General features: G+C 42.8%; 1 protein-coding gene across 1 annotated transcript in view; it reads left to right on the forward strand.

Moving 5' to 3' along the window:
* Positions 1-1,539: 1,539 nt before the first annotated feature.
* CPPED1 (calcineurin like phosphoesterase domain containing 1) overlaps positions 1,540-24,436 on the forward strand; it is a 192,454-nt gene continuing 169,557 nt past the window's right edge. The window contains exons 1-3 of the mRNA XM_040358462.1: positions 1,540-1,576; positions 4,019-4,102; positions 4,186-4,237. Of these exons, the coding sequence (XP_040214396.1) occupies positions 1,540-1,576; positions 4,019-4,102; positions 4,186-4,237 (173 nt within the window). The remainder of the gene's footprint in view (positions 1,577-4,018; positions 4,103-4,185; positions 4,238-24,436) is intronic.

Here is a 24,436-nt window from a genome sequence, read left to right on the forward strand (position 1 = left end):
CTCTGTGTCCCGTGATGTAACGATAAAGAAAAAGAGATTTTTAATACAGCTTACCTGTAAAATCTTTTTCTTGGAGTACATCACGGGACACAGAGCTCCCACCCCTCTTTGGGTACCATTTTGGGAGGCATACTGCTTGCTACAAAACTGAGGTACTCCTCCTATGGGAGGGGGTTATATAGGGAGGGGCATTTCCTGTTTGAGATTGCCAGTGTCAACACCTGAAGGTACTCCATATAACCCATATAGTAATGAATGCCGCTCTGTGTCCCGTGATGTACTCCAAGAAAAAGATTTTACAGGTAAGCTGTATTAAAAATCTCTTTTTTAGTTCTCTAAGGGGCGATGGCGATGGATTGAGAAAGACATGTCTTGCTTCCTACAAGTATCTTCTCAAAAGAATGGTGGCTGTTCACTTCCTGTGAAGATTCTACCCAGAATTCCCTGCTTACAAACAACTTCCTTAACTACACATACAGTAAACCAAATAAACAGAACACTGCAGCAATACCAAAAAAGAACACTAGATGGATCCTGCACTCCACATAAGGTTTGTAATTTACATAAGACAATCATAACTGTTACTTCAACAACTCAGATACAGGTAATCAGAATATAAGACCCCTTTCACATTGAGGCGTTTTTCATGCGGTACAGCGCTAAAAATAGCGCTGCTATACTGCATGAAAAATCATGCCCTGCAGGCTTCAATGTGAAAGCCCGAAGGCTTTCACACTGAAGCGGTGCGGTAGCAGGACTGCTCCAAAAGTCCTGCTAGCCGCATCTTTGGAGCGGTATAGGAGCGGGGTGTTTACCACTCCTATACCGCGCCTTCCCAATGAAATCAATGGGAAACCGCGGTAATACCGCCCCCATTGCGGGCGGTATTAACCCTTTTTCTGCCGCTAGCGGGGGTTAAAACCTCACCACTAGCGCCCGAATATCGCGGTAAATACGACGGTATAGCGACGCTAAAAATAGCGTGGCTATACCGTCACCACACCTCCGCTGCACAATGTGAAAGCAGCCCAAGTCTGGTGGACAGAACACTTATAGCCGCTAGCAATAATCAGTGTTTGGCAAGGGTGACTTCCCTCGCTCCCCTGCTGGGTAAATACAATGGCTCGGCAGGAGGGATTCCCCTGTCAACACTGTCCCATGGTTGTAGGAAAGAAATTTAGCTGTCTATGGCCAGCCAAGCAGTGACTAAATTGCAGGTGTGTGAAACGCATTTGCTGAAGCCACAGGAGGTTTCAGAGATTTCAAATAAATGACAATTTTTATGTTGGTAGTGCCGCCACCTCCTTTTTTCCTATTTCTCATGTGGCCAGCCTAGGACTTCCTGCTTTCTCAAAGTGTTTTTTTTCTACTACCTTAACCAGAACATTGTCTTGACATCTTTATGTCCTACTCCTAAACATCTCTGGGAGATTTCTGCCTGTGGTTCGCACTGCTTCTTCGGCTTTTCAGAATCAGGCTTTGGTTTTTCAGATCTGAAAGGCTGCCTCATCAGCAGTTTACATGTTTAAACTTTACCAGATGGACATAGAGACCTCAGCAGATGCTGGATTTGGTTGTAAGCTTTTTCCGGTGGCCCTGTAGACTTTAGGACCTTATCTGTTTTTCCTAGTTGTTTTTTAACCTTGTTAGCTGTACGTTTGCTGTGTTGCCTGACTCACTTGGACTGCTTTTGGATGTCATTTTGGTTCCAGAATAACCCATCTTTTTTGGGAGTACATCACAAGACGCAGGTATACTTCCCCTTTGTATCTATGAGCAACCTTGTTACCGCTTGCTACAAAAATTTAAAGGCATACATACCTTGGATTCAGAATTGCCATCCTGTGTTCTATGATGTGCTCTTATGCCCCATACACACGATCGGAAATTCCGACAGCAAAAGTCTGATGTGAGTTTTTGAACGGAACTTCCGACCGTGTGTATGCTCCATCGGTTGTCGGAATTTCTGCCAACAAAAGATTGAGAGCTGGTTCTCAAATTTTCATAAGGAAAAAAAATCCTATTGGAAAATCCGATCGTCTGTAGCAATTCCGATGCGCTAAATTCCGACGCATGCTCTGAAGCATTTAACTTAATTTTCTCGGCTCGTCGTAGTGCTGTACATCACCGCGTTCTTGACAGTTGAAACTTCAGAGAACTTTAGTGTGACCGTGTGTATGCAAACCAAGCTTGGCGGAAAATCCGATCGTGTACAGGCGGCATAAGAAATGTATTTTACAGGCAAGACAAAAACCCTACTTTTTTTTTTCTTTGTTTACTTTAACCACTTCAGACACGGAAGGTTTTACCCACTTCCTGACCAGGCCATTTTTTGTGATGTGCCACTGTGTCGCTTTAACTGACTAATGCTGTACCCAAATAAAATTGATGTCCTTTTTTTCACACAAATAGAGCTTTCTTTTTGTGATATTTGATCACTTCTGCTTATTTTTATTTTTGCGTTATAAACAAAAAAAGCAGACAATTTTGAAAAAAAAAATACTTTTTTTTTTCTTTCTGCTATAATACATATCCATAAAAATAAATGTCTTCATCAATTTATGTTTTCTGTTACATATTTTTGGTTAAAAAAATCCCAAAAAGCATATATTTATTGATTTGCGCAAAAGTTATAGCGTCTACAAAATGGGAGATAGATTTGGGGACTTTTAATTTTTTTTTTTTTTTATCGTAATTGAGGTGATCTGATAGATGGTCAGTGCTAAAAATAATGTACTGATCCCTGTATAAATGACACTGGCAGGGAAGGGGTTACCTACAGGAGTGATCAATGGGGTTAAATGTGTTCCCTGGGAGGTGCTTTCAAACTGTGGGGGGGAGTGGATTCACTGGAGGAAGAGAGAGAACACAATCTGTGAGGAAAAGAGAGATCAGCGGTGTGCTTTGTTTCATAGGCACGCCCACTGCTCCATCTCTTCTGTGAATGATCGTCGGGTTGCGGTGGCCATCGTGACCAACGCACACGCTGATTTGCTCCCACTGTGTCCAATCACAGTGGGAGCAGAGCTCCAGCGCCTCTAAACCATGTGCGCGTAATCACGTACAGGTATGTGATTTTTTGCACACCCTGGCCGCCCTGCCACAGTAAACGAAAGTGGGGCAGTCAGGAAGCGGTTAAGGCTTGTGCATCACATGGAAACTGGACTTGGAACTTGTTTAGCCTGTGATACAAGATTCTTTAGTTGAACTTTAAAGTGAAAGTTCACCTTTTACAGAAAATCGGTAAGGTGATCTTACACTGGACTCCTTCCCAATCACCCCCAGTCCCGCTGCGCCAGTGTCCCGCGCTCAGGCATCATGATGCCACTTGACCAGTCTGGGGATTTGAAATCCCTGCAGCTTAATCCCCCCCATATACACCTCTCAGTGTGTATGGATGAGAGGCATTCTAATTGGTCTGCGCCATCACATGGACGACACTGACCAATCAAAACCTGCCTAGCCCACCTTGTCAGCGCTGTGAGAACAGGAGAGAGGGACAGGAGGATTTAAAAATCCTCAGCCCGGTAAAGCAATGTCTAGGTGCCTGACAGCGGAGGATCGTGGGACACTGGTACAGTGTGATTGGAGGGGATGGGTAAGGTAGTCCTACAGATTTTCTGTAAAGGTAAACTTACACTTTAAGTGACATCCATGTATAGTATTTTCCATGTATGGGTTTTCACTCCACATCAGATTTGTGAAATAATATTGGAATCCTGTATTTTTTGTGGCATATGTTATTTATGTGTGAACAGGTTGTTGTGTACAACTCTGTACTGATAACCATTTTGTCTTTTTTTTTTTTCTTCTTCTTCTTCTCTCTTCCCTCTCTGCTCTCTCTCTACTCTCTATTTTCTCTCTCTTCTCTCTTTTCTCTCTCTTCTCTCTTTTCTCTACTCTCTCATTTCTCTCTCTTTTCTCTCCTTTTTTTTCTCCTTTTTTTTTCTCCTTTCTTTCTCTCTCTCCCTTTTCCCCTTTTTTTTTTCTCTTCTCTTTTTTTATTTTTTCTCTTTAGATGAGGAATCAGAATGGAAAGGTCCATTCTATTTTATACAAGGAGCAGACCCCCAGTTGGGCCTAATGAAATCCTGGGCAATAGGTGATTGTGACTTTGGAGGAGATGAATGGGATGATGAGGTCAGGTTAACAGAGAAGGCAGTGGAAGCCATAAATAAATTGGAGCCAAAGCCAAAATTTTTTGTGTTGTGTGGAGACCTTGTTCATGCTATGCCAGGTAGGTGTCAAGCAGCCGCAGTGGCCATTTATTTAACTTGTGAACTTAATAACCTTTATTATTGTTGCTATTATGTATAGTATGCATTTGTTCTGTGTTTTTTGTGTGTGCCAGTTTACCCTTGTATGAAACGGCAAACTCCTTAGACTAATACTCCTTACAGAAGAGAGTACATTTCAAAAAGCTTACCACAATCCTACATACAAAATGATTAATATGCTTCCCTACAGTTTTTTTTATTTTTTGCTTCAGTAGCTTTTTTTTTATTTTTTTATTTTGTAGAACACAACCCCTCTGTATAGCCCCACCCCCTCCCGCATCATTTTAAATGGTACTGAACTATAGTCACATGATTGGAAGCTGGTGCCGCCAACTACAACTCTTTACCCTTGACCAAGAGCTGTGTTTGACTGGTCGGTCTTTGTGCTGAGAGCACATGCTAGCTTATGAACATTGGTCACCCAGTGATGCATATGTGTGGCATGTGGATGGTAAAGCCCACCATTTTTCTGCCACATATGTTAAGCAGTCATAATGGGGTTTAAGACTATTTGTTTTAATCATACAGCACAGGGCAGAGGACCTGTACTTCTAGATCATGGGTTATATGCTGCTACCTTCAGGTGATTAGACATTGGGGAAAAAACTTTGCTTGGAAGGTCCCCCAGTGCATCCTCCTTATAACCTATCCTACCCACTCTGTGGGACTCCAGTTTTTTTGCTAGTGTCATGTTGATGGACATCTTCTCCTTTGGAGAAACTTCTATGCCAGTTTTATTTTTCCCTACTTCTACTGACCCTTCTGTCAATATCCAAAAATGTATTGTTCAGGGTTTATTAGCAATTTCTGGATTTGAAATTGGATTGGTTTCCCAACTATATATTTTGGGAATATTGCCTGGATCCTACAGTGGGGTCAGCCTACAATGTTTGCTACAGGTTCTGGCTCCTGCATTTGGCACTCACCTTGGTACGTGGTGCAATAAGTGTAGTTAGCTGCAGGGTGCTATACAGGTCCAGGGCCTTGGTCCATTCCTATGGCACCTAGAATCTGAAGAGGCCTTCAAGGGTATTGACCACTGTGATGGGTAAAGTTTGGTTCCCTTCAGGAACCTTTAGAGTGGATAAGATAAGACAGGGTTTCTAATTGTACCAAACTCAACCAACAATACCTGTGCTACCTGTACTCCAAATACAGTTGCTGTACAAAAAATAGGATTTTTATAACGGCTTACCTGTAAAATCCTTTTCTTGGAGTACATCATGGGACACAGAGCCATAATAATAACTAAATGGGTTATATTCCACTTTCAGGTAATTGGACACTGGCACACCCAAGACAGGAAGTTCCCCTCTATATAACCCCTCCCATACAGCGAGTACCTCAGTTTTTGTAGCAAAGCAATAAGTATCCCAACAAGAGGGGAGGGACCTCTGTGTCCTGTGATGTACTCCTAGAAAGGATTTTTATAACAGCTTACCTGTAAAATAATTATTTTCTTTTTCGTACATCATGGGACACAGAGCCATAATAACTAAATGGGGATGTCCTAGAGCAATGCTAACTTGAGGGGATGGAGACACAGATTCAATCAGACCGCCATCAGACGTGAGGACCTATACTGCTTCCTGCAGCACACTGCGCCCAAAAGCAGCATCCTTATGACCTCTTGCATCCACCTGATAGAATCTAGTGAATGTATGGACCGAAGACCAAGTTTCGGCCTTGCAGATCTGAGCCATGGAGGCCTGGTGATGCACCGCCCATGAAGCACTTACTGCTCTGGAGTGCGCTCTCGCATGAAAAGGAGGAACTTTTCTCTTCAAACCATACGTCTGAACAATAACTTGCTGAATCTACTTAGAGATAGATTTTGACTCTGCCTGGCCCTTCTTGGGACCTTCTGGCAGCACAAACAAAACATCAGTTTTCCGTATCTGAGCCATCGCCTTTCGATAAACCTTCATCGTTCGGACTACATCAAGAGAGTGCAATAATTTTTCTTCCACAGAACGCAGCTCTGAAAAAGAAGGCAGGGCAACATCCTGGTTCAGATGGAACCCTGGCACCACTTTAGGAAGAAAGGTTGGGTGACACTACTCTGTTCCTGTGGATAATTAAATATGGCTCTTTACAAGAAAAAGCTGCCAATTCTGATACCCTTCTAGCAGAGGATATAGCAACCAGAAAAAAAAACATTTCCTTGTCAAAGGGACCAAGGGAATGTGAGGCAAGCAGCCTTTGAAAAAACACTAAGGCCGAGACCTGACCCTTGATGATGCTCAAGGCCAGCTTAATTTCCACCCCCAAAAAGGCAAGGATTCTACCAATGATATATTTCCGAGTGTGCCAACCCTTGGATTCACACCAGGAAATGTATGCCTTCCAGATTCTCTAATAGATGAGCCTGGAGGCCAGTTTCCCAGCATTAACCAGAGTGGAGAGGACTGAACCTGAGAGCCCTCGACTCCTTAAGACATAGGCCTCAACTGCCAAACCGTAACCAAATAATTTGGACTTTGTAAGGAAGGATGGAATACCGGACCCTGCAAGATCAGGTCTGGACGCAGCGGAAGAACCCATGGGTCCCCTACTGCCATTCTCATGATCTCTGTATACCAGGGTCTCGTGGGCCACACTGGGGCTACGAGGACCACTGGTTTTCTTTCCTCCTTGATCCTACGAAGAAGTTGTGGTGGGAGCTTGTCAGAATGTTTATACTTAAATAATAAAATAGTATTGTATTTATGGAAATATGCAAATCTTTGATTTGGGCGATTTACAAGTTTCTACCAATACCAAACAAGAAATTTAAGTTTATTTGTGCTATTTTGAAGACAAGTGACAAAAATTATTGCTTAAAAAAAAATTATATATACTAAAATACAGTGAAATTTAAAATCGGGTATATTTTGTGATAATACAAATGAATGTCTATACTTCTATATATCGAAGATACATGGTGATTAATGTTCAGATAAAATTCACATTTCTATACAAGCTCTATTACAAACTATCACATTTCAATTCTAGAATGATACTTGTACATTTAAAACTTGGTAACTCTTAGTGAATAGCTTCCGTGACTTCACGGACTTAGTGTAAACACATTTTCTGTTTAAAAATAAACCGATCTTCTCCTTACACTCTTAGAGCCGGTTCACACTGGGGCGACTTGCGATCCGACTTCATGTCGCCTCAAGTCGTCCCAAGTCGCGCTGTAGAGAAAAACAATGGAAGTGAATGGGAGCGGTGTTAATACACACGACTCAAGGCGATCCGACTTCAGAAAAGGTTCCTGTACTACTTCAATCCGACTTGTAGGCGATTTGTACCCATTGATTTCAATGGAAGTCGCCTCAGAAGTCGGATCACTGTCTTAACTGAAGCGACTTTCCAGGAAGATAACATACATTTCTTAGGCAAACCTCTCCTGCCCCCCTCCCTCCCCCTCCCTCTCCCAGAGCTGATTGTTGTTTTATTGGTCACTGGAAAGTCTCCTGTCCTGGAGACGACTCCAAGTTGTGTTGTAAATCTCCCCAGATCGCCCTGTGGTTCATGTTCAAGTCGTGTCGGAGTCGCCTCTGAAAGTCGCGCTGGAAGTCGTGTCGCCCTAGTGTGAACCGACTCTAAGGCCCCGTACAGACGACCGAACATGTCTGCTGAAACTGGTCCGCGGACCAGTTTCAGCAGACATGTTTGGTCGTCTGTACAGCCGAGCGGACAGGATTCCAGCGTACATTTGCCCGCCGGGCCTTTTTCAAGCGGGCAAATATTTCTAAACATGTTTAGAAACATGCCCGCTGGAATCCTGTCCGTCGGGCATGTTTGGTCGTCTGTACAGACCTACCGTACATGTCCGAGCGGCCGCCATCCCTCGCATGCGTCGAATGACTTCGACACATGCGTGGAAGCATTGAACTGCCAGGGCCGCGCACGTCACCGCGTCATCGTCACGGCGACGGCGCGGCCTCATCGCCGCGTATCGAGTACGCGCGGATTTCTGTATGATGGTGTGTACAGCCATCATACAGAAATCTCCGGGCAGACAGGTACGCTGAAAACGGTCCGGCGGACCGGTTTCATCGTACATGTTTGCCCGTCTGTACGGGGCCTTAAATGCACAAACAAAAACTGTTTAATTGTGCACAGCTAGATAAATTGATCAAAGCTTATGTTAAATTTAGAATGAATCTATTTTACACATACTTCACAATAAAACCATTATACAAACTTAGCTTTATTAAGACAACCAAATCGGTGTATGTATCGTAATAGTTGGAATATAATTATTTCATACTGCAGTTAAAAATTAATACAACTCCAGTTTGCTTTGCTATATATTTAAATGGTTTTAGCAATGTGTATGCAAAAAAAATTCAATTACCAAAAAGGTAAAACTAAAAGATTTATACTTTACCAATTCTGTCTGTTTGAGAAGCTTCACGTAAGGTAATGATGAATCCCATAAGCAAGGGTGCCCAACCCTTTGAAGAGCAAGGGCCACTTAAGCGACTTGGTAACTGGTCGCGGGCCACAATGAGCGGAGCGGGTGGATGGCAGCCCACTCTACTTTATAGAGCCCACTCTACTTTTTTTTTTTTTTGCGGATTGGATTGGAGGTAGGCATTTGTAAACGGACACAAGTCCATTTACATCTGCCACTCCTTAGAGGTAAATGGAGGTCCCGATTGGGACAGACTGACTGTGTGAAAGGGGCCTAAGGCTTCTTTCACAATGATGCACTGTTTACCTGCACCGCGGGGGCAGCACAGTTCACCTGTGGCTTTCCTGCAGTTTAGCTGCACTTGCCATAGACTTCTATTATATCCTATAGAAACTTTCAGAAAGCACACAAAACTTGAAGGTAATATAAGTCTATGGCTCAGTGCAGGTAACCTGCAGGTGCACTGCTCTGCACCTGTGGATCAGTTTGAAAGCAGCCCAGTAACTAGTGGTGCAATGGATCACCGTTGATCCGAAGGGGTCACCCCCTTCGGATCGGCAACACTATTTGATCCGCGGATTTCCGCCGCGGCCATAGCATTATAAGGCCACGGCTTCAGCCTAGCTCCGGAGCCATCTTGGTACACCCGACGGCGGCCCCCCTCTCTGTTTACACCCACAGAGGAGGAGGAGCCCGCACTCGAGGGACACACCACTGTCTGAGGTCTGTAAGGGGGACTGGGAGTTGTGCTGATGAGGAGTCTGTACTACTGGGGGGTTACTGTCTGTACTACTGGGGGGGTACTGTCTGTACTACTGTGGAGGTGTCTGTACTGAGGGGGGGTTACTGTCTGTACTACTGGGGGGGTGTCTGCACTGAGAAGGGGGGTTACTGTCTGTACTACTGGAGGGTGTCTGCACTGAGGAGGGGGTTACTGTCTGTACTACTGGGGGGTGTCTGTACTACTGAGGGGGGTTACTGTCTGTACTACTGGGGGGTGTCTGCACTGAGGGGGGGGGGTTACTGTCTGTACTACTGGGGGGTGTCTGCACTGAGGGGGGGTTACTGTCTGTACTTCTGAGGGGTGTCTGTACTGAGGGTGGGTTTCTGTACTGAGGGGGGGTGTACTACTGGGGGGTCTGTAACTGAGGTGGGGGTGTCTGTACTGAGGGAGGGGGGTCTATACTGATGGAGGGGGTCTGTACTGAGGGGGGGACTATAGTTGGTTGGGGGGGTGACGCCATTTTTTTTTTACACCGGATGACACCAACCCTAGTGACGCCACTGCAGTGGGGGAGATGTGGATATTATAGTGGGGGAGAGATGTGGATATTACAGTGGGGGAGATTTTTTTATTTTGCTGATCCGAAAAATGATCTGATCTGAGGAACGATCCAAACCATGAGTTTTTTTTGGTTCGTTGCACCCCTACCAGTAACCACTGCAGAACATATATGCACATATATACACTGTGCTTTTAGTAATAAACTTACCTTTTTAATAACAGTATTCTATTTTATTCCATCCCAAAGCAGGAGGTCGCGGGCCACATCAGATGGCTCCGCGGGCCACTGGTTGGGCACCCCTGCCATAAAGGGACCTCTCGCAACATTCCTACATCTCTGCATTTGAATATATCCTCTTTCAGCCCGAGAGATCAAGAGATTTTTTTCCTTCAGCCTGGCATCTCTTCCTCCTCAGACCTTAGAGCTCCCGAGAGATTCTCCTTCCTTTCCGCTCTTCAGAGATTTATTTTTGAGCTTTGTGTAACACCAGAAGGCAGTCTTGTATAAGGAATGACTTCTAATATTCTTTTCATACCAAGTCAAATATAATTTACGATACCTTGTGATTTAGGCTTCTGCAAAATACAATTAATTGTCAAAAACTGTCAACTTGCTTAGCCATCCTGGCAGTTGGCCTAAATTTATGTATTGGGAAAAATAACCCTCACGTAATTAACTAAGGGTTGTTGGATTCCTTGAAACTGAATTCACTGGAATGTAAGTTAAGCAGTTTATAATGCTTTCACACTTTTCCTTGTCAAAATAATTTTATTTAGTAATTGCAACATGAAATCATACAAGTAGCATTTGATTGATACAATGTTTAAAAAGGAATAACATTTCGTCTTCTTGACATTTTATAATCACTATTAGTATGTAAAATTAAGGAGAAAATAATTTGATCAACATTTTTTGGCAACAACAGGAAGGATTTACGCTGTTATAACTTGTTATACAGGGGTTCTACCTGTGTTGCCAAGTAAACATATTAGCAGTTTCTTAACATCAACTAGTGTCTTATTTAATGCATTTTTTAAACACGTAGGAATACAGGATCTAAAGTATGCTACTTTATCTGTATTTGACGTCATGTTGACGTCATCCGCGTTTGCCTCACAGAGACCCAACAAGCTGTTTACACTGATCCGGACGTTCGTTCCGGTAACTGCTGTTATACCTGCACTCGGTTCATGAGTGCAGGACCATGTGAGTGTTTTACCTTATGCTTTTAAATTTCATTAAACGTTTTAAGCAGTTAGCACTTAGAATTGTCCTTCTTACTCCTTTTCGGTCCATGTTATTGCTGTATGGGAGAGTGTTGCCTTGCTTATTGCCCGCTGGTGCCATCTGGTGGAATCTTTGGAAATTGAACCCATGTAAAGCTGATTACCAATCTTTGGAGATTTTGCTTCTTGCCTTTTGACCTAGCCACAGGTCGAATTATTGAGGTGAGAGGCCACCCTTTTCTCTTGGTGGAGGTTAACCCTTTCCTGTGGGTCACGGATCCGTTGAAGATTTTTTGCACTTTTGATCACTATTGATTTTTTGGAGCACTTTTATCACTTTGCACTTTATGGACTTTACCAAATTTATTTATTGATTTATTATTGTATTTATTGTATTATTTGCGCTGCACTATTTTTCTACATATTCACTTTATCTGTATCGTTTATATAAAATGTAGTGAGGAAAACGATTCACACATATGAACTTACGGGGGGGGGGGGGGGGCAGAAAAAAGGGGGGAGGAGGGGGGTAAAATAAAAATAAAAGGTCTGCAGGAATGGGCCAGGATCCATTATCATTAATTTTACCGTACAATGGTTGAGTACAATGGGCAAGCTACCATGGCATCATTACCCCGTCATTAAAACTATCAGGTATTGTATACGAAATCCACGGTTTCCAAAGTTTTTCAAAATTGATAATCGTGTCCGAATCTAGCGCCTCCATTTTGGCATGTGTCATCGCATTGCTCATTCTATTCTTTACTTCTTTGACTGACAGGTTTGGGGTTTTCCATGCTTTAGCAAGGGTCTGTTTTGCAGCTGTAAAGAGTTGCATTAGTAGTTTGAATTGTAGGCGTGTTGTAGTAATGGGTTTCAAATTCAATAGGGCTAATTTAGGGTCCTTAGGGATTTTTAATTTTGTTAATTTATTTGCTATGTTAAAAATCCCTGTCCAGAATGTTTGCGCTTTCGGACACGTCCACCAAGTATGATAGTATGTACCCATTTCAGAGCATCCTCTGTAGCATTGTCCTGAGTAATTTGGTACATATTTTGCTATTTTGGCAGGCACCAGGTACCATCTAGTTAACACTTTATAGTTTGTTTCCAACGCTGTTATGTTTGAGGAGGCTGCTTTGGTATTTAGCCATATTTGGTTCCAATCGGAAGTATTGAGCTCTGCATTTAAGTCTTCCTCCCATTTCTGGACATATGATAGTTTCGCCGTGCTAGTATGGGTTAGAGACTGCAAATACAGAGCCGATATTATTCCTCTTGCATGCGGGTCTTTTCTGCAAATGAACTCAAAGGAGGACATCTGTACCTGTGATGGTGTTGAAATCATAAGCGACTGTATGAAGTTTTTTATTTGGAGATATCTAAACTGTTCCGTATGTGGAATACCGTATTTTTTGCATACTAATGAAAAAGGCATGATATCAGCTGAATCCAAGAATTTATATACATATATACAATCCTTTTTTACCCATTCCTTGAACGTATTGGGGTAGACCCATGCTGGGTAGAATGCCGGATTCTTATAAAATGAGAGCATTGGATGGTGTGGTGATAGTAGGAGGTATTTTGTTTTGAATCTGTCCCATAGAGAGAGTGAGTGCTTGATAATGGGATTGCTTATGTGTCTACGTAGTTTAGGGTGAACCCATAGCAAGTTAGCTGGTGGGATGGGGTCGCTTTCAGACGCTTCTATCAGTACCCATAGAGGCAATTCCTTGGTTGCGTGATATTTGGTGAGGGTTGAAATTTGTGCTGCTCTGTAATAATTTGTAAAGTTTGGGTGTCCTAGCCCTCCATGTGTTTTGGGGAGATGTAGAATTTGCGCTTTTAACCTTGGCCTGGAAGAACCCCATACAAACGACGACACTCTTTTCTGTATTATTCTCAAGAAATAAGCTGGAATTGGGATAGGAAGTACTCTGAAAAGGTATAAAAATTTAGGAAGTATCGTCATCTTTATTGCATTAATTCTTCCAAGCCAAGACAGTGGTAGTCGGGACCACGAATTCAAAAGGTTAGTTACGTGCTTCAGTAGAGTTGGATAGTTATGCGAAAATAGGTCAGAAGTATCTGCCGTTAAGTGTATTCCTAGGTATGGGATACTTTTTTCCGGCCATACAAATGGGAGACCTGTTTTGGCTGCATTTAGTTCTATTTTTGAGAGGGATATATTTAAAGCCATACATTTTTTGGGGTTTATGACTAGACCTGAAAATGTTGCAAATTTATTTAGAATAGGGATCAGATTAGGGCCCGTTACTGGGGAAGATATGAATAAAAGAATGTCGTCCGCAAATAAACATAATTTGTGTTTGTGGCCACCTAGTTCGATGCCTAAAATAGTGGGATCTGATCTAATTTTTTCCGCGAGCGGCTCGATGAGTAGGGCAAATAGTAATGGGGACAATGGGCACCCCTGTCGTGTTCCCCTCCCAATATCAACGGTGTCCGATTTATATCCCGCATATTTGACATATGCTTTTGGTTTATTGTAGAGTTCCATAATCCATTTAGTGAAGTGTGGGCCAAAGCCCCATTTCTGGAGAGTGTAGTTTAGATACGACAAGGAGATGGAATCAAAAGCTTGTTTAATATCTAGGGAGAGGAAACACGCCGGGATGCCTCTTTTTTTTGCTATGTGCGCCAGTAGACATGCTCTTCGTACATTGTCGCCTGCGTGTCGAGAGGGCATGAAGCCCACTTGATCCCGATGGATCAATTTGCCTATAATTTTATTGAGACGGGTAGCTAATATCTTGCCTAATAATTTTATGTCTATATTTAACATGGATATGGGACGATAGTTTGCGCTGAGAGTGTCATCTGTGTGTGGTTTAGGGATCATGCATATCGTAGCTAGTAGTGATTCTGGTCTGAAAGTTTTTTGCTCTAGAAGGTTGTTAAATGCATCTGCTAGTCTTGGGGATATTAATTCCTTGAAGTTTTTGAAGTATCGCGTTGAGAAACCATCTGGGCCTGGCCTTTTGTTTATTTTGAGTTCCTGAATGGCATTAGCTACTTCGTCTTGGGTAATTGGTTCTTCTAATTGTGCTTTTTGTGACTGGTTTATTTGTGGGAGATTGATTTGTGAAAAGAAGGTATTTGCTTCCAATTCGTCGAATGTACCAGTTTCCGAATATAATGTTTTCAGATGTGAACTAAATTTCTGTACAATTTTGAGTGGATTGCTGGAGACGACATTGTTTGCTATCTTTAGTTTGATGGGTTTAAAAGTTTTGTTGAGAGAATTTAATGCTCGAGCTAAGTATGTCCCCGGTTTGTTTGCGTGTTTGTAAAAAGCATGCCTAGATCTTATCTGCACCCTATTCGCAGAATCCGATAGGAACAGATCATACTCCAGACGTGCCTTGTCCAAACGACTTCTATTACTAGTATTTTGATTGCTTTGCAGGGCCAGAAATACTGAGTTGTATTCTATTTCCAATTTCCTCGCCATTTGTATTCTTTCTTTTTTGAGTATCCCTAGTTGGCGCTGGAATGTTCCTCTAAGAACTGGCTTGTGTGCCTCCCATAGAGTGAGTGGGGATATATCCGGGCTCTTGTTGAGGTCTAGGTATTCTTTTAGGGCTTGTTCAATTAACTGACAATGAGCTGGGTGTTTAAGTAAGATTTCAGGAAGGTACCAAGTGGGATCATGTTTTTTTGGGATTGCCGAAGCTATCGTAGTGAACACTGCGTCATGGTCCGACCATGGAATGGGTATGATTTTTGAATGTAGTATTTCCGGTGCCATACCTATTGTCACAAATATGTGGTCAATTCGGCTAAATGATCGGTGTGGATTGGAGTAATATGTGTAATTTCGTTTTGTGGGATTGGATTCCCTCCAGGAATCTACCAAATTGAATTTGGATAGGAGATTGGAAAGGGTCTGTTTGGCTTGATGTTTAGGTGGGGTGTATGGGGTTTTGTCCAAAAATGGGAGAAGAACCTGGTTGGAATCACCGCAAATGAGGAGAGTGCCTATTTTATGAGTGCTGATTGTTTGAAGGAGGTGTGATAGAAAGGGTAATGGATTGAGATTGGGGGCATAGTAAGAAACTATTGTGATTGCTGTGTCCATTATGTGGCCTGTTAGAATGAGGTATCTACCTTCTGGGTCTTTGATTTCGGAATTTAGTGTGAAAGGTGTGGTTCTATGAAATGCAATTAGGGTTCCCCTTTTTTTGACTGAAGCGGAGGCTGTATATACTTGGGGGTAAAAAGGATTGTAAAATTTGGGAGTCGTGTTAGTGGTAAAGTGTGTCTCCTGTAGGCAGACAATATGAGCTTTTTTGGCCTGAAAAGATCTAAAAGCCTTGGATCTCTTTTGTGGTACATTTAGGCCCTGCACATTTAGAGACAATAAATTTAATGGTGCCATGGTATCCTGACCTCCCCGCCTGTCTTACCTTTATCCTTTGTGGATTGGCTGGGCGGCCCATGTCCTGCAGACTTAGGGAAAGAATAAGGGTGAGGGGTTCCGGAAAAAACAACCTTGAAGAGGGGGTGAAATACAAAACAGGTTAGTGAATATGCAATCAATAATAAGCAAATAAATTTCATTTTGTTTGCCCGTGGCGGGGGAGAAAAGCTCCCGCCAGGGGAAAAGGAGATCTCGTCAAGTCCCCACATAATATTATGGGGACCCGAGGAGATCTTGGAGAGGCACATGTTGTTTCCATGCGCTGGAGAACCGCTTTTTAAAGTATTCTGATAACACCCTACTGGGTGTTAGTCATTCTTATCTACATGTAACCAAAATAAGAACAGGATGAGAATAGTGTCCTGCATAATATGGTGCAAGAAAGAGGGAGAGAGAGAGAATTGTTATGATGGATTACTAGGAAAGATTGTAGATTGTGTTGGCCTATATGCATGTCTAATGGTGGTGCTGTATCAGGGGGGTGTTAGATAAGGATCCCTGAGATACAGGTGATAGATGAGCTTCTTAGGTGAGAAGGAAGGAGGCATAAGTAATTAAGGTATGAAGGAAAGAAAGGAAAGAAAGACTGAATGTTGAAGGTGTTTACAACCTGATAAGAAAGGAATGGAGTGTGAAAACCCCTAAGGGTATAGGATAGGCTTGGTAACCTCCCCCCCCCCCACCCTAAAGCTAGGCGGGGAGTAAGAAAGGAGAGAGGAGAAGCAGGCAAAGTAAGTAAAATAAGGATAACAAGTAGAGAGGTTTCCAATTCTCTCAAGTTGCAGGTGTCTTCACTTGGGTTGATCTTGTAGCACGAAGGAAGTGGAATATGGAAGATCTTCTAGAAAAATGGTCAGTCCATTGTGTCCTCTTGGTCTTGGGGTTGGGGTGCAAATCTGCCCCTTTTGTTGGTGTGTTGTATACCGTTGTTCTTTTCAGGGTGGGTTGAATTGCTGTGAGAAGAAACCGACGCTGCTCTTCTGCGGGAGGAATTTGATGTGGTGTTACGTTCGATGAGCTTGAGATCAAGTAGGGCTTGATGCAATTGGTCAGGCGATCTGCATATTATTTTGGTTCCCTGGTATGTGAACCGTAGGGAAAAGGGGAATCCCCATTGGTACTTAATTTGATGATTTTGAAGTTCCATTAAGAGGGGTTTCATTGCTCGCCTTTTAGTAATTGTTAGCTGTGAGATGTCAGCGAATATCTGGTAGCTGTGCCCTTGGAATGTCAGGCTGTTCTTTACTCTGGCTGCTTCCAAGATTTGTTCTTTTGTTCTATAATAGTGGAATTTGGCGATGATATCTCTAGGGGGTCCCTCTGGTTTCTTTGGGGCTAGTGCCCTATGAACCCTGTCAAATTCCAACCGCTCTATTGCAATTCCTGGCAATAATTCCTGACATATTGCAAGCGTAGTACCTGGAAGATCTATTATTGACTCTGGAATACCTCTGAACCTCAAATTTGACCTTCTGGCGCGGTTTTCATAATCTTCCAGTTTATTTTGAAGCGTCAAATTTTACTCCTTGAGGGTGTCTATTTCAGATTGGCAGTCCTGCGTTATAATCTCTAATTCTTCCACTTTTGACTCCAAGGTCTCAGTGCGGCTTCCCAAGTCCCTTATCTCTTTGGTAAGGTTTGAGGTGATTTGGTCTGAGGTGCGCTTCAATGCTTTGTTCAGCATTCTCTCAAATTGTTGTAACAACTCTGAGGGGACAGCTGCGCTTTGTACAGCAGCCTGTGAGGTGTCTAATAAATCTTCATCTTCACTATCTGTGCTTTGGGCTCCTGGGAGAATAGCAGGCTTCATTTGTTTAATGATGCGCCTTTTATCTTTCCCTGTGAGGAGATTCTCTGAGGTGGCTGAGGTGATTCCCGCCTTTTTGGATGCTCCTTTTGCCTGCTGGGCATTGCTGCAGGGACTGGGTTTTGTCTTATTTCTGGCGCCTCCCAGCACCATTTTACTTTTAAATGTTCCCCCTCACCTCCCTGTGATATTTTCGTCGTGTCCCGTTCTTCCGCGGCTCCGTTGTCAGCTATTTATCAGCGGTTTTTCTCCCTCATGGAGCAGAGCTCTAGCCCGGCATGTCCGTTCAGCTAGACCCCGCCCAGTGCCTCCGCTTTCACACTTTTCATAGGATATTATACTTGCGACCCTTTTACCATTATAATATATATGTATGTATGTGTGTGTATGTGTGTGTGTGTGTGTGTGTATATATATATATATATATATATATATATATATATATATATATATAATATAGTGTGTGTGTGTGTGTATTAAACGGGTTTATATATGTTAACTACACAGATACACTATAACTATATTATTATGAAAGAAACAATATTATTTAAGATATACAATACAACAGTAATTGTGAATAAGCCCTTTGGTTTCATTTAAAAAATAGACAATACTATGAGCTCATGTCTCTGTCTGTAGAATCTCCTCTTCTCTTGTTTATTATACTAAGGCCCAGATTCTCAAAGACTTACAACGGCGTATCTCCAGATACGCCGTCGTAAGTCCAAATGGCAGCCGTCGTATCTATGCGCCTGATTCATGCTGGCCGCTACGTGGCGCTTCCGCTGATTTCCGCGTCGAATATGTAAATGAGCAAGATACGCCGATTCACAAACGTACATACGCCCGTCGCAATTAGTTACGCCGTTTACGTAAGACATACGCCGGCGTAAAGATAAAGCTGGTCTCTAGGTGGCGCAGCCCATGCAAGGTATGGACGTTGAAACAAGCGTATCTTTTTACGTCGTTTACGTAAGTCGTACGTTAATGGGGCTGTGCGTAAGTTACGTTCATGTCACAGGCATTGAGCCGGCGTATCTGATACTGAGCTTGCATGCGCCGTTCGTTCGGCCATGCATCTACATGGGGTCAAGCTTAATTTAAATACAACACGCCCACGACCTGCCTACTTTGAAATACGCGCGCTTACGCTGGCCGATTTACGCTACGCCGCCGTAACTTAGGACGCAAGTGCTTTGTGAATACAGCATTTTCCTCTCTAAGTTGCAGGGGCATAGCGTAAATAAGATACACTACGCCCGCACAACGTTATGCCGCCCTATGTGAATCTAGGCCTAAGTGTCTAAATCTTTTAATTGATCTGAGGAGATGGCACAGACGGATTCCTTGTGTTCAAATCTTTGAATTGATGGTCTGGGAAATGGTACCTCCAGACATTCATAGTCTCTTGATAAGACAGAAAATAACTCTAGAGATCTTGAATTTGGTTTAACCTCTTAGAGAGAAACTAGAAACAAAAAATGGTTTTAGTATTGTTCATAGCATATCATGAGCTATGAACTAACAACTGTATTTTCATTTGAGTCCATCTGATCATCTCCCACAGCTACTACCCTTTGTTCCACTTGACCCTCATTTTCTAGATAGAGCAGGGCCCTCTGATCCCTCCTGTATTGATTTGTATTGTGACTGTACTGTCTTCCCTGATGTAAAGCGCTGCGCAAACTGTTGGCGCTATATAAATCCTGTATAATAATAATAATTTCCACTTTAGAGAGAAAATGGTCTCCCTTCATGTCAAATATATAAAAATATGAAAAATTATACAGTATGCGACTTTATATGAGTATAAATTCCTTTAATCCCAAATGTTCTGACAAGCTGAACCGGAGGGAATGCATGGATCAGTGAAAACTGATCCCAAGAGATTACTAATGCATCTTTCCCGCATGCGAGTGGGTCTCTTGTCCTTGACACAAAGCTGTCTATCTTCTTGTTGAACCTGGAGGCCAGTAGATCTTCACCCGGCATACCCCACTTTTGACATATGGCCAGAAAGATGTCGGAATGGAGGGACCAGTCCCCTGGGAACAACTGCTGACGGCTTAAGTAATCCGCCTGCCAATTCCCTACTCCCGGAAGGAAGACCGCCGATAGGCAGGGTACATGCCTCTCTGCCCAAACCAGAATATGATTCACCTCCCTCTGGGTGGCAAGACTCCTGGCGCCCCCTTGGTGATTGATATAGGCCACTGCTGTGGCATTGTCAGATTGTATTCTGACAGGACAATCCTGTAACCTGTTCGTCCAGGCCCTCAGGGGCAAACGTACTGCCCGGGTCTCTAGGATATTGATAGGCAAGGCCTTTTCAGTTTCAGACCATTTCCCCTGGACCGTAGCCTCTTCTAGGACTGCTCCCCAGCCTAAAAGGCTAGCATCCGTTGTCACAACCTTCCAGGCAACTGGAATAAAGGAAGGATTTTCTTTTCTGCAAGTCTTTGGTTACTAACCACCAACTAAGGCTCTGGCGCACCTCTGATGCCAGATACTAGGGATGAGCTTCGTGTTCGAGTCGAACGTATGTTCGACTCGAACATCGTATGTTCGATCGTTCGTCGAAATACGAACAAAACGGGTCGTTCGCGCCAAATTCGAGTGACGCGCCACGGCCCATAATTCACTGCGGCATTGCTTGCTTATGATTTGCCAAGCATGCTCTATGACCCGCATGCTTGGCCAATCACAGCGCCGTCAGTACAGAGAGATGAAATTGGCCAAAGCCAGGGTGGCTTTGGCCAATTATGGCTCAGGGCTTTAGCACACGCCCCACACTATAAAAGGCCGCCTGCAGGGCGGCCTCATGTAGTGTGTTCTGGTGCTTGTTCCAGATCAGACCGAGAGAGGGAGAGAGATTGTCTTTATTTCTAGCTAGATAGAGCAGGCAGGCTAGTCCGTTAAATTTACAGTGTGTAGAGGATATATATACATCCCAGGTGTTCATATATTTATACACTGTATAGTTTAGTTAGATTAGTTCTTCCTAATTAGGGATGAGCCGAACAACCCCCCCCGTTCGGTTTGCACCAGAACCTTCGAACGGACCGAACGTTTGCGCGAACGGTTTGAACCCCATTGTATGGGACTCGAACGTTCAAATTCAAAAGTGCTCATTTTAAAGCTCAATATACAAGTCATTGTCGAAAAACGGGGTTGGGGACCCGGGTCTTGCCCCAGAGAACATGTATCAATGGAAAAAAAGTTTTAAAACTCGTTTTTTTCTGGAGCAGCGATTTTAATGATGCTTAAAGTAAAAAAAAAAAAAAATGAAAAATTCCTTTAAATATCGTACCTGCTGGGTGTCTATAGTTGTGGCACGTGTTTAGAAATGTCCCTGCACAAAATGAGATTACTATAAGAAAAAAGTAATTTAATACTGCTTGCGGCTTTAATGCAATGTTTGGTCCTTGCAATATGGATGAAAATCACTGAGAAAAATAGCATGGGTTTCCCCGCCCCCACTCTTCCCAGGTCATTACAAGACCCTTTGGCCCCATATACTTTGAACAGCAGTATACACACAAGACAGGGACTGTAGGTTTGTTGTTAAAGTGGAGGTTCACCCGATTTTCTAACTTAAATAAATAATAGTCGCCTGGATGTATACTACAGATTCGCAGTTAAAAAAATTAGATACCTTATTTAGCTGTCCTGAAGCAGGCACTTCCTGGTTATAGCTGTGCGGGACTGGGCGTGTCGCGATCGCCGCAATGAATTGTGGGATTGATCAAGAGGGTCTAGCATCGATGACGAGAACAATAATCCTTTCATTACCAAGAGACGAACTCTCTCGAGATTTGCTGGTCACAGCGGGGCATGTCCTTTTCAGGACGCTGCCGGCCGTTGTTATAGCAACTGTGCAGTGTTGACGGCGCGGCTCGCTGTCACACTGCGCATGCGTGGGATAGAGCGGTGAATGCTGGGACATCAGCATTCCCGCATCCCGGAAGCAAATAGAGGAGGGCTTCAGAGTGCCCACAATTAAGATGGCAATGTTCATCTTAGATTTTTATAAATTATCCTTTTCGGGCAAATGAAAATCCTGGCGGCTGCAACTATGGGACTAGTGAGTACAAGCTGCATTATGTTAACAGTGTTAGATTAATATTGAAATAAAAAACAACTTTTTTCGACGGAACCCCCGCTTTAAGTAGAATCTCAACCATGTCATACTTTGCTGCTGCATATTGCACAATTTCCTAAAGAGACACTCAACAAACTACATGACACATATGCCTGATGAGGCCATTGATGTTCCAGTGGCGGTCCGTGAGGCTGGCCATACAGGCTTGGCCTCCCAAAGCACACGTGCTGTGCGGCAACAATATGTCGATTATTTTAGGGGTAGGGGGGGCCATTCCAATGCCAGATCTTGGCTGAATAATTTTTTTTTTGGGAAAGAAAAATTCTAGAAAAAAGGGGGGTTGCCATCCGGGGCTTTGAACAAATTCTGTGAAGAACTCCTGTTCTCTGAAGGCCTCAATTATTTCTGCAAGTCCAAATTAAGCAAAAAAAGCTAATGTCAGTCAAGCCTCTACTACTAAGCTTTCTCCCCATATCTAACCCACAAACTCATCCACTGATCATAAAGTCCAAAATCAAGTTAAGTACCGTCGTACTACACAATCGTTTCTTCCGCCTTCTTTCACAGACTGTGAACGACGTTTTCACTCACACGATATTCCTTTAAAAACTGTGCATGCGAGAAGCTCCACACGTTTCCCCGCCCCTGACGATCGTTCTAGTACTTTCCCCGCCCCTTTTCGGTCGATCAATGCAATACACAATGGAGGACACACAGCAAGCTGCAACCTCAAGCCAGGAGCGAAGCCAGGCGGTAGCACACACCAGACACAGGAGCAGGAGGTACAAGGCCACAAATATGGCGTTTGAGGAGATGGTGGAAATGGTGACAATCCTAAGGAGGGAGGATAATGATGGAAAACTTACAGGAACCCAAACAAACTGAAGGCCCAGATCATGGACAATGTGCTGAAGACTCTCCACCATAAATTTGGGGTGCGCAGGTCAAGGGAACAGCTCCGCAAAAGGTGGTCTGACCTTAAATTAAGAGAGCCGGAGCAAATGGAGAAGATCAAAAAAGTCATTAGAAGAAGTAAGTAATTTTCATGTGTACTCGGATTAGATTTTTTTATTATTGTGCGGCATGTGCTTTTTCTTTCAGGTTGTATATATACAGTTCAAGAATAGATGTCTCAAGGTTCATGTTTGTGGGCATAATAATTGGTCGTATGAGTCGTCGTTCATTCTATTTATGATCTATTTATGTGAGACCAATTTTTTATTTAATGTAGATGTGTTTTTAACTAGATTTAAATAATCCAACTAAGTCAATATACAGTAAAAGAGAATGCTCAGCAGTTGGTTACACATATGGACTCTGTAGCACAAGTGTTGGCAGGGCCGATCCGCCCTATAGGCTCACTATGCAAGGCACTTAGCGCCCTGCAAAGCTGCAAAGGGCCCCCCAAATTACTAGAGGCCCCCGCCTGGTGAGATGTCATTTTCGCCTCCTCACCCCGCTTCTCAACTCGCTGGCTGCATTGGAGAAGAGGTAAGAAGTCCGCACCCCCTGCTTCTCAATTTAATGTAAGATGTAATTTCCGACAGCAGAACACCCCCTCCTCCTGCTTCTCAACTTTCTTTAATGTGACATGTCACTGTCGTCAGGGCCCCCCGCTTCTCATTTTTAATGTGCCATGTCATTTTGCTTAGGGCCCCAGGGAGGTCAGGATCGGCACTGAGTGTTGGCCACAAGAACAACCTATTTAGGGTGTCACACAGAGGTGATCCAGTGGATACTTGGTGTGTTTCCATGTAGGAATCTTGGCCAAAGATAGAGAAATGTAGCAGCTTTGGTAATGGATACAATCCCGTGTTAAGCTTAGAAGGATTGTAAAAACAGACAATTGTACCACACTTTATAAAAAGAATGATTCATATTCCTCTTTCAGGCCTCTAATCTTTTTGATTCATGTATCCCTTTTTTACAATCTCATAGGGCGCACTCAAGCTTCAAGACTGGAGCAGAGAAACCCCACACATACCCAAGCCCCACCCCCGCGGGATGTGCAGGAAGTGGAAACTGCCACTACATCAGGTCAGTGTCATACAGCACAGCTTCAGGTAATAGATGTAGGCCTGCATAATTGTAATACATGGTTTGTTTCCAAATTTCAGAAGGTATTCCTGCTGTTGATGGTGGATTGGACCAATACAGCGCCCAGCTGTTAATTGGAGAGCTGTTGTCCTGCAGGGCTGAAATAGAGGACATCCACATCTGTTTGGGGCAGATGAGAAAGAAAACACAAACGGTGGAGCGAAAACTAAAGAATTTAATGGATGTTCTGGGGAGGGTTTAAAAATTTTTTTTTTTAAAGTTATCTTTGTTTTTATATGTATGTTTTTTGTTTTAATTTTTTTAAAGTGGAATCTCTAGTTTTCTGGCTAAACGCATGAACAATGACAAATGCTAAAAAGTTGGTCATTGTTCATGCGTTTTAACCAGAAATGTGTTAATTTTGATATTCTCAAAGACAATACAAAAAAAAAATATCTAAGGGAAAAAAAAAAGATCTCTAAAAAAATAACAACAAAAAATTATAAAAAAAAAAAAAAAATGTTTGTTGACAAATATTTCTAGTCAAAAATATATTTCTTGATAATAATAAAAAATAAAATAAAAAATTCTAATAAGATATTTTTGGATAAAAATAATGGCACATTTTAAATGTGAAACAATAAATATTTTTGGATACTCAACAATGTGTGGCTTAATATTATATCAATGCTGCCTAAAAGAACAAATCTAGATTTGTGGTGTTTACATTGACAAATGATGAGTATTTAGTACAGGAAAATAAACATGGCACTAGGATAACCTAGGAGAAAGCTACAATAAACCTAAATGGGAAAATAATCAAACAAAGAAAAATACTAGCAGGGA

The sequence above is a fragment of the Rana temporaria genome, chromosome 6 (genome assembly GCF_905171775.1).
Source record: "Rana temporaria chromosome 6, aRanTem1.1, whole genome shotgun sequence".
Lineage (NCBI taxonomy): Eukaryota > Metazoa > Chordata > Amphibia > Anura > Ranidae > Rana > Rana temporaria.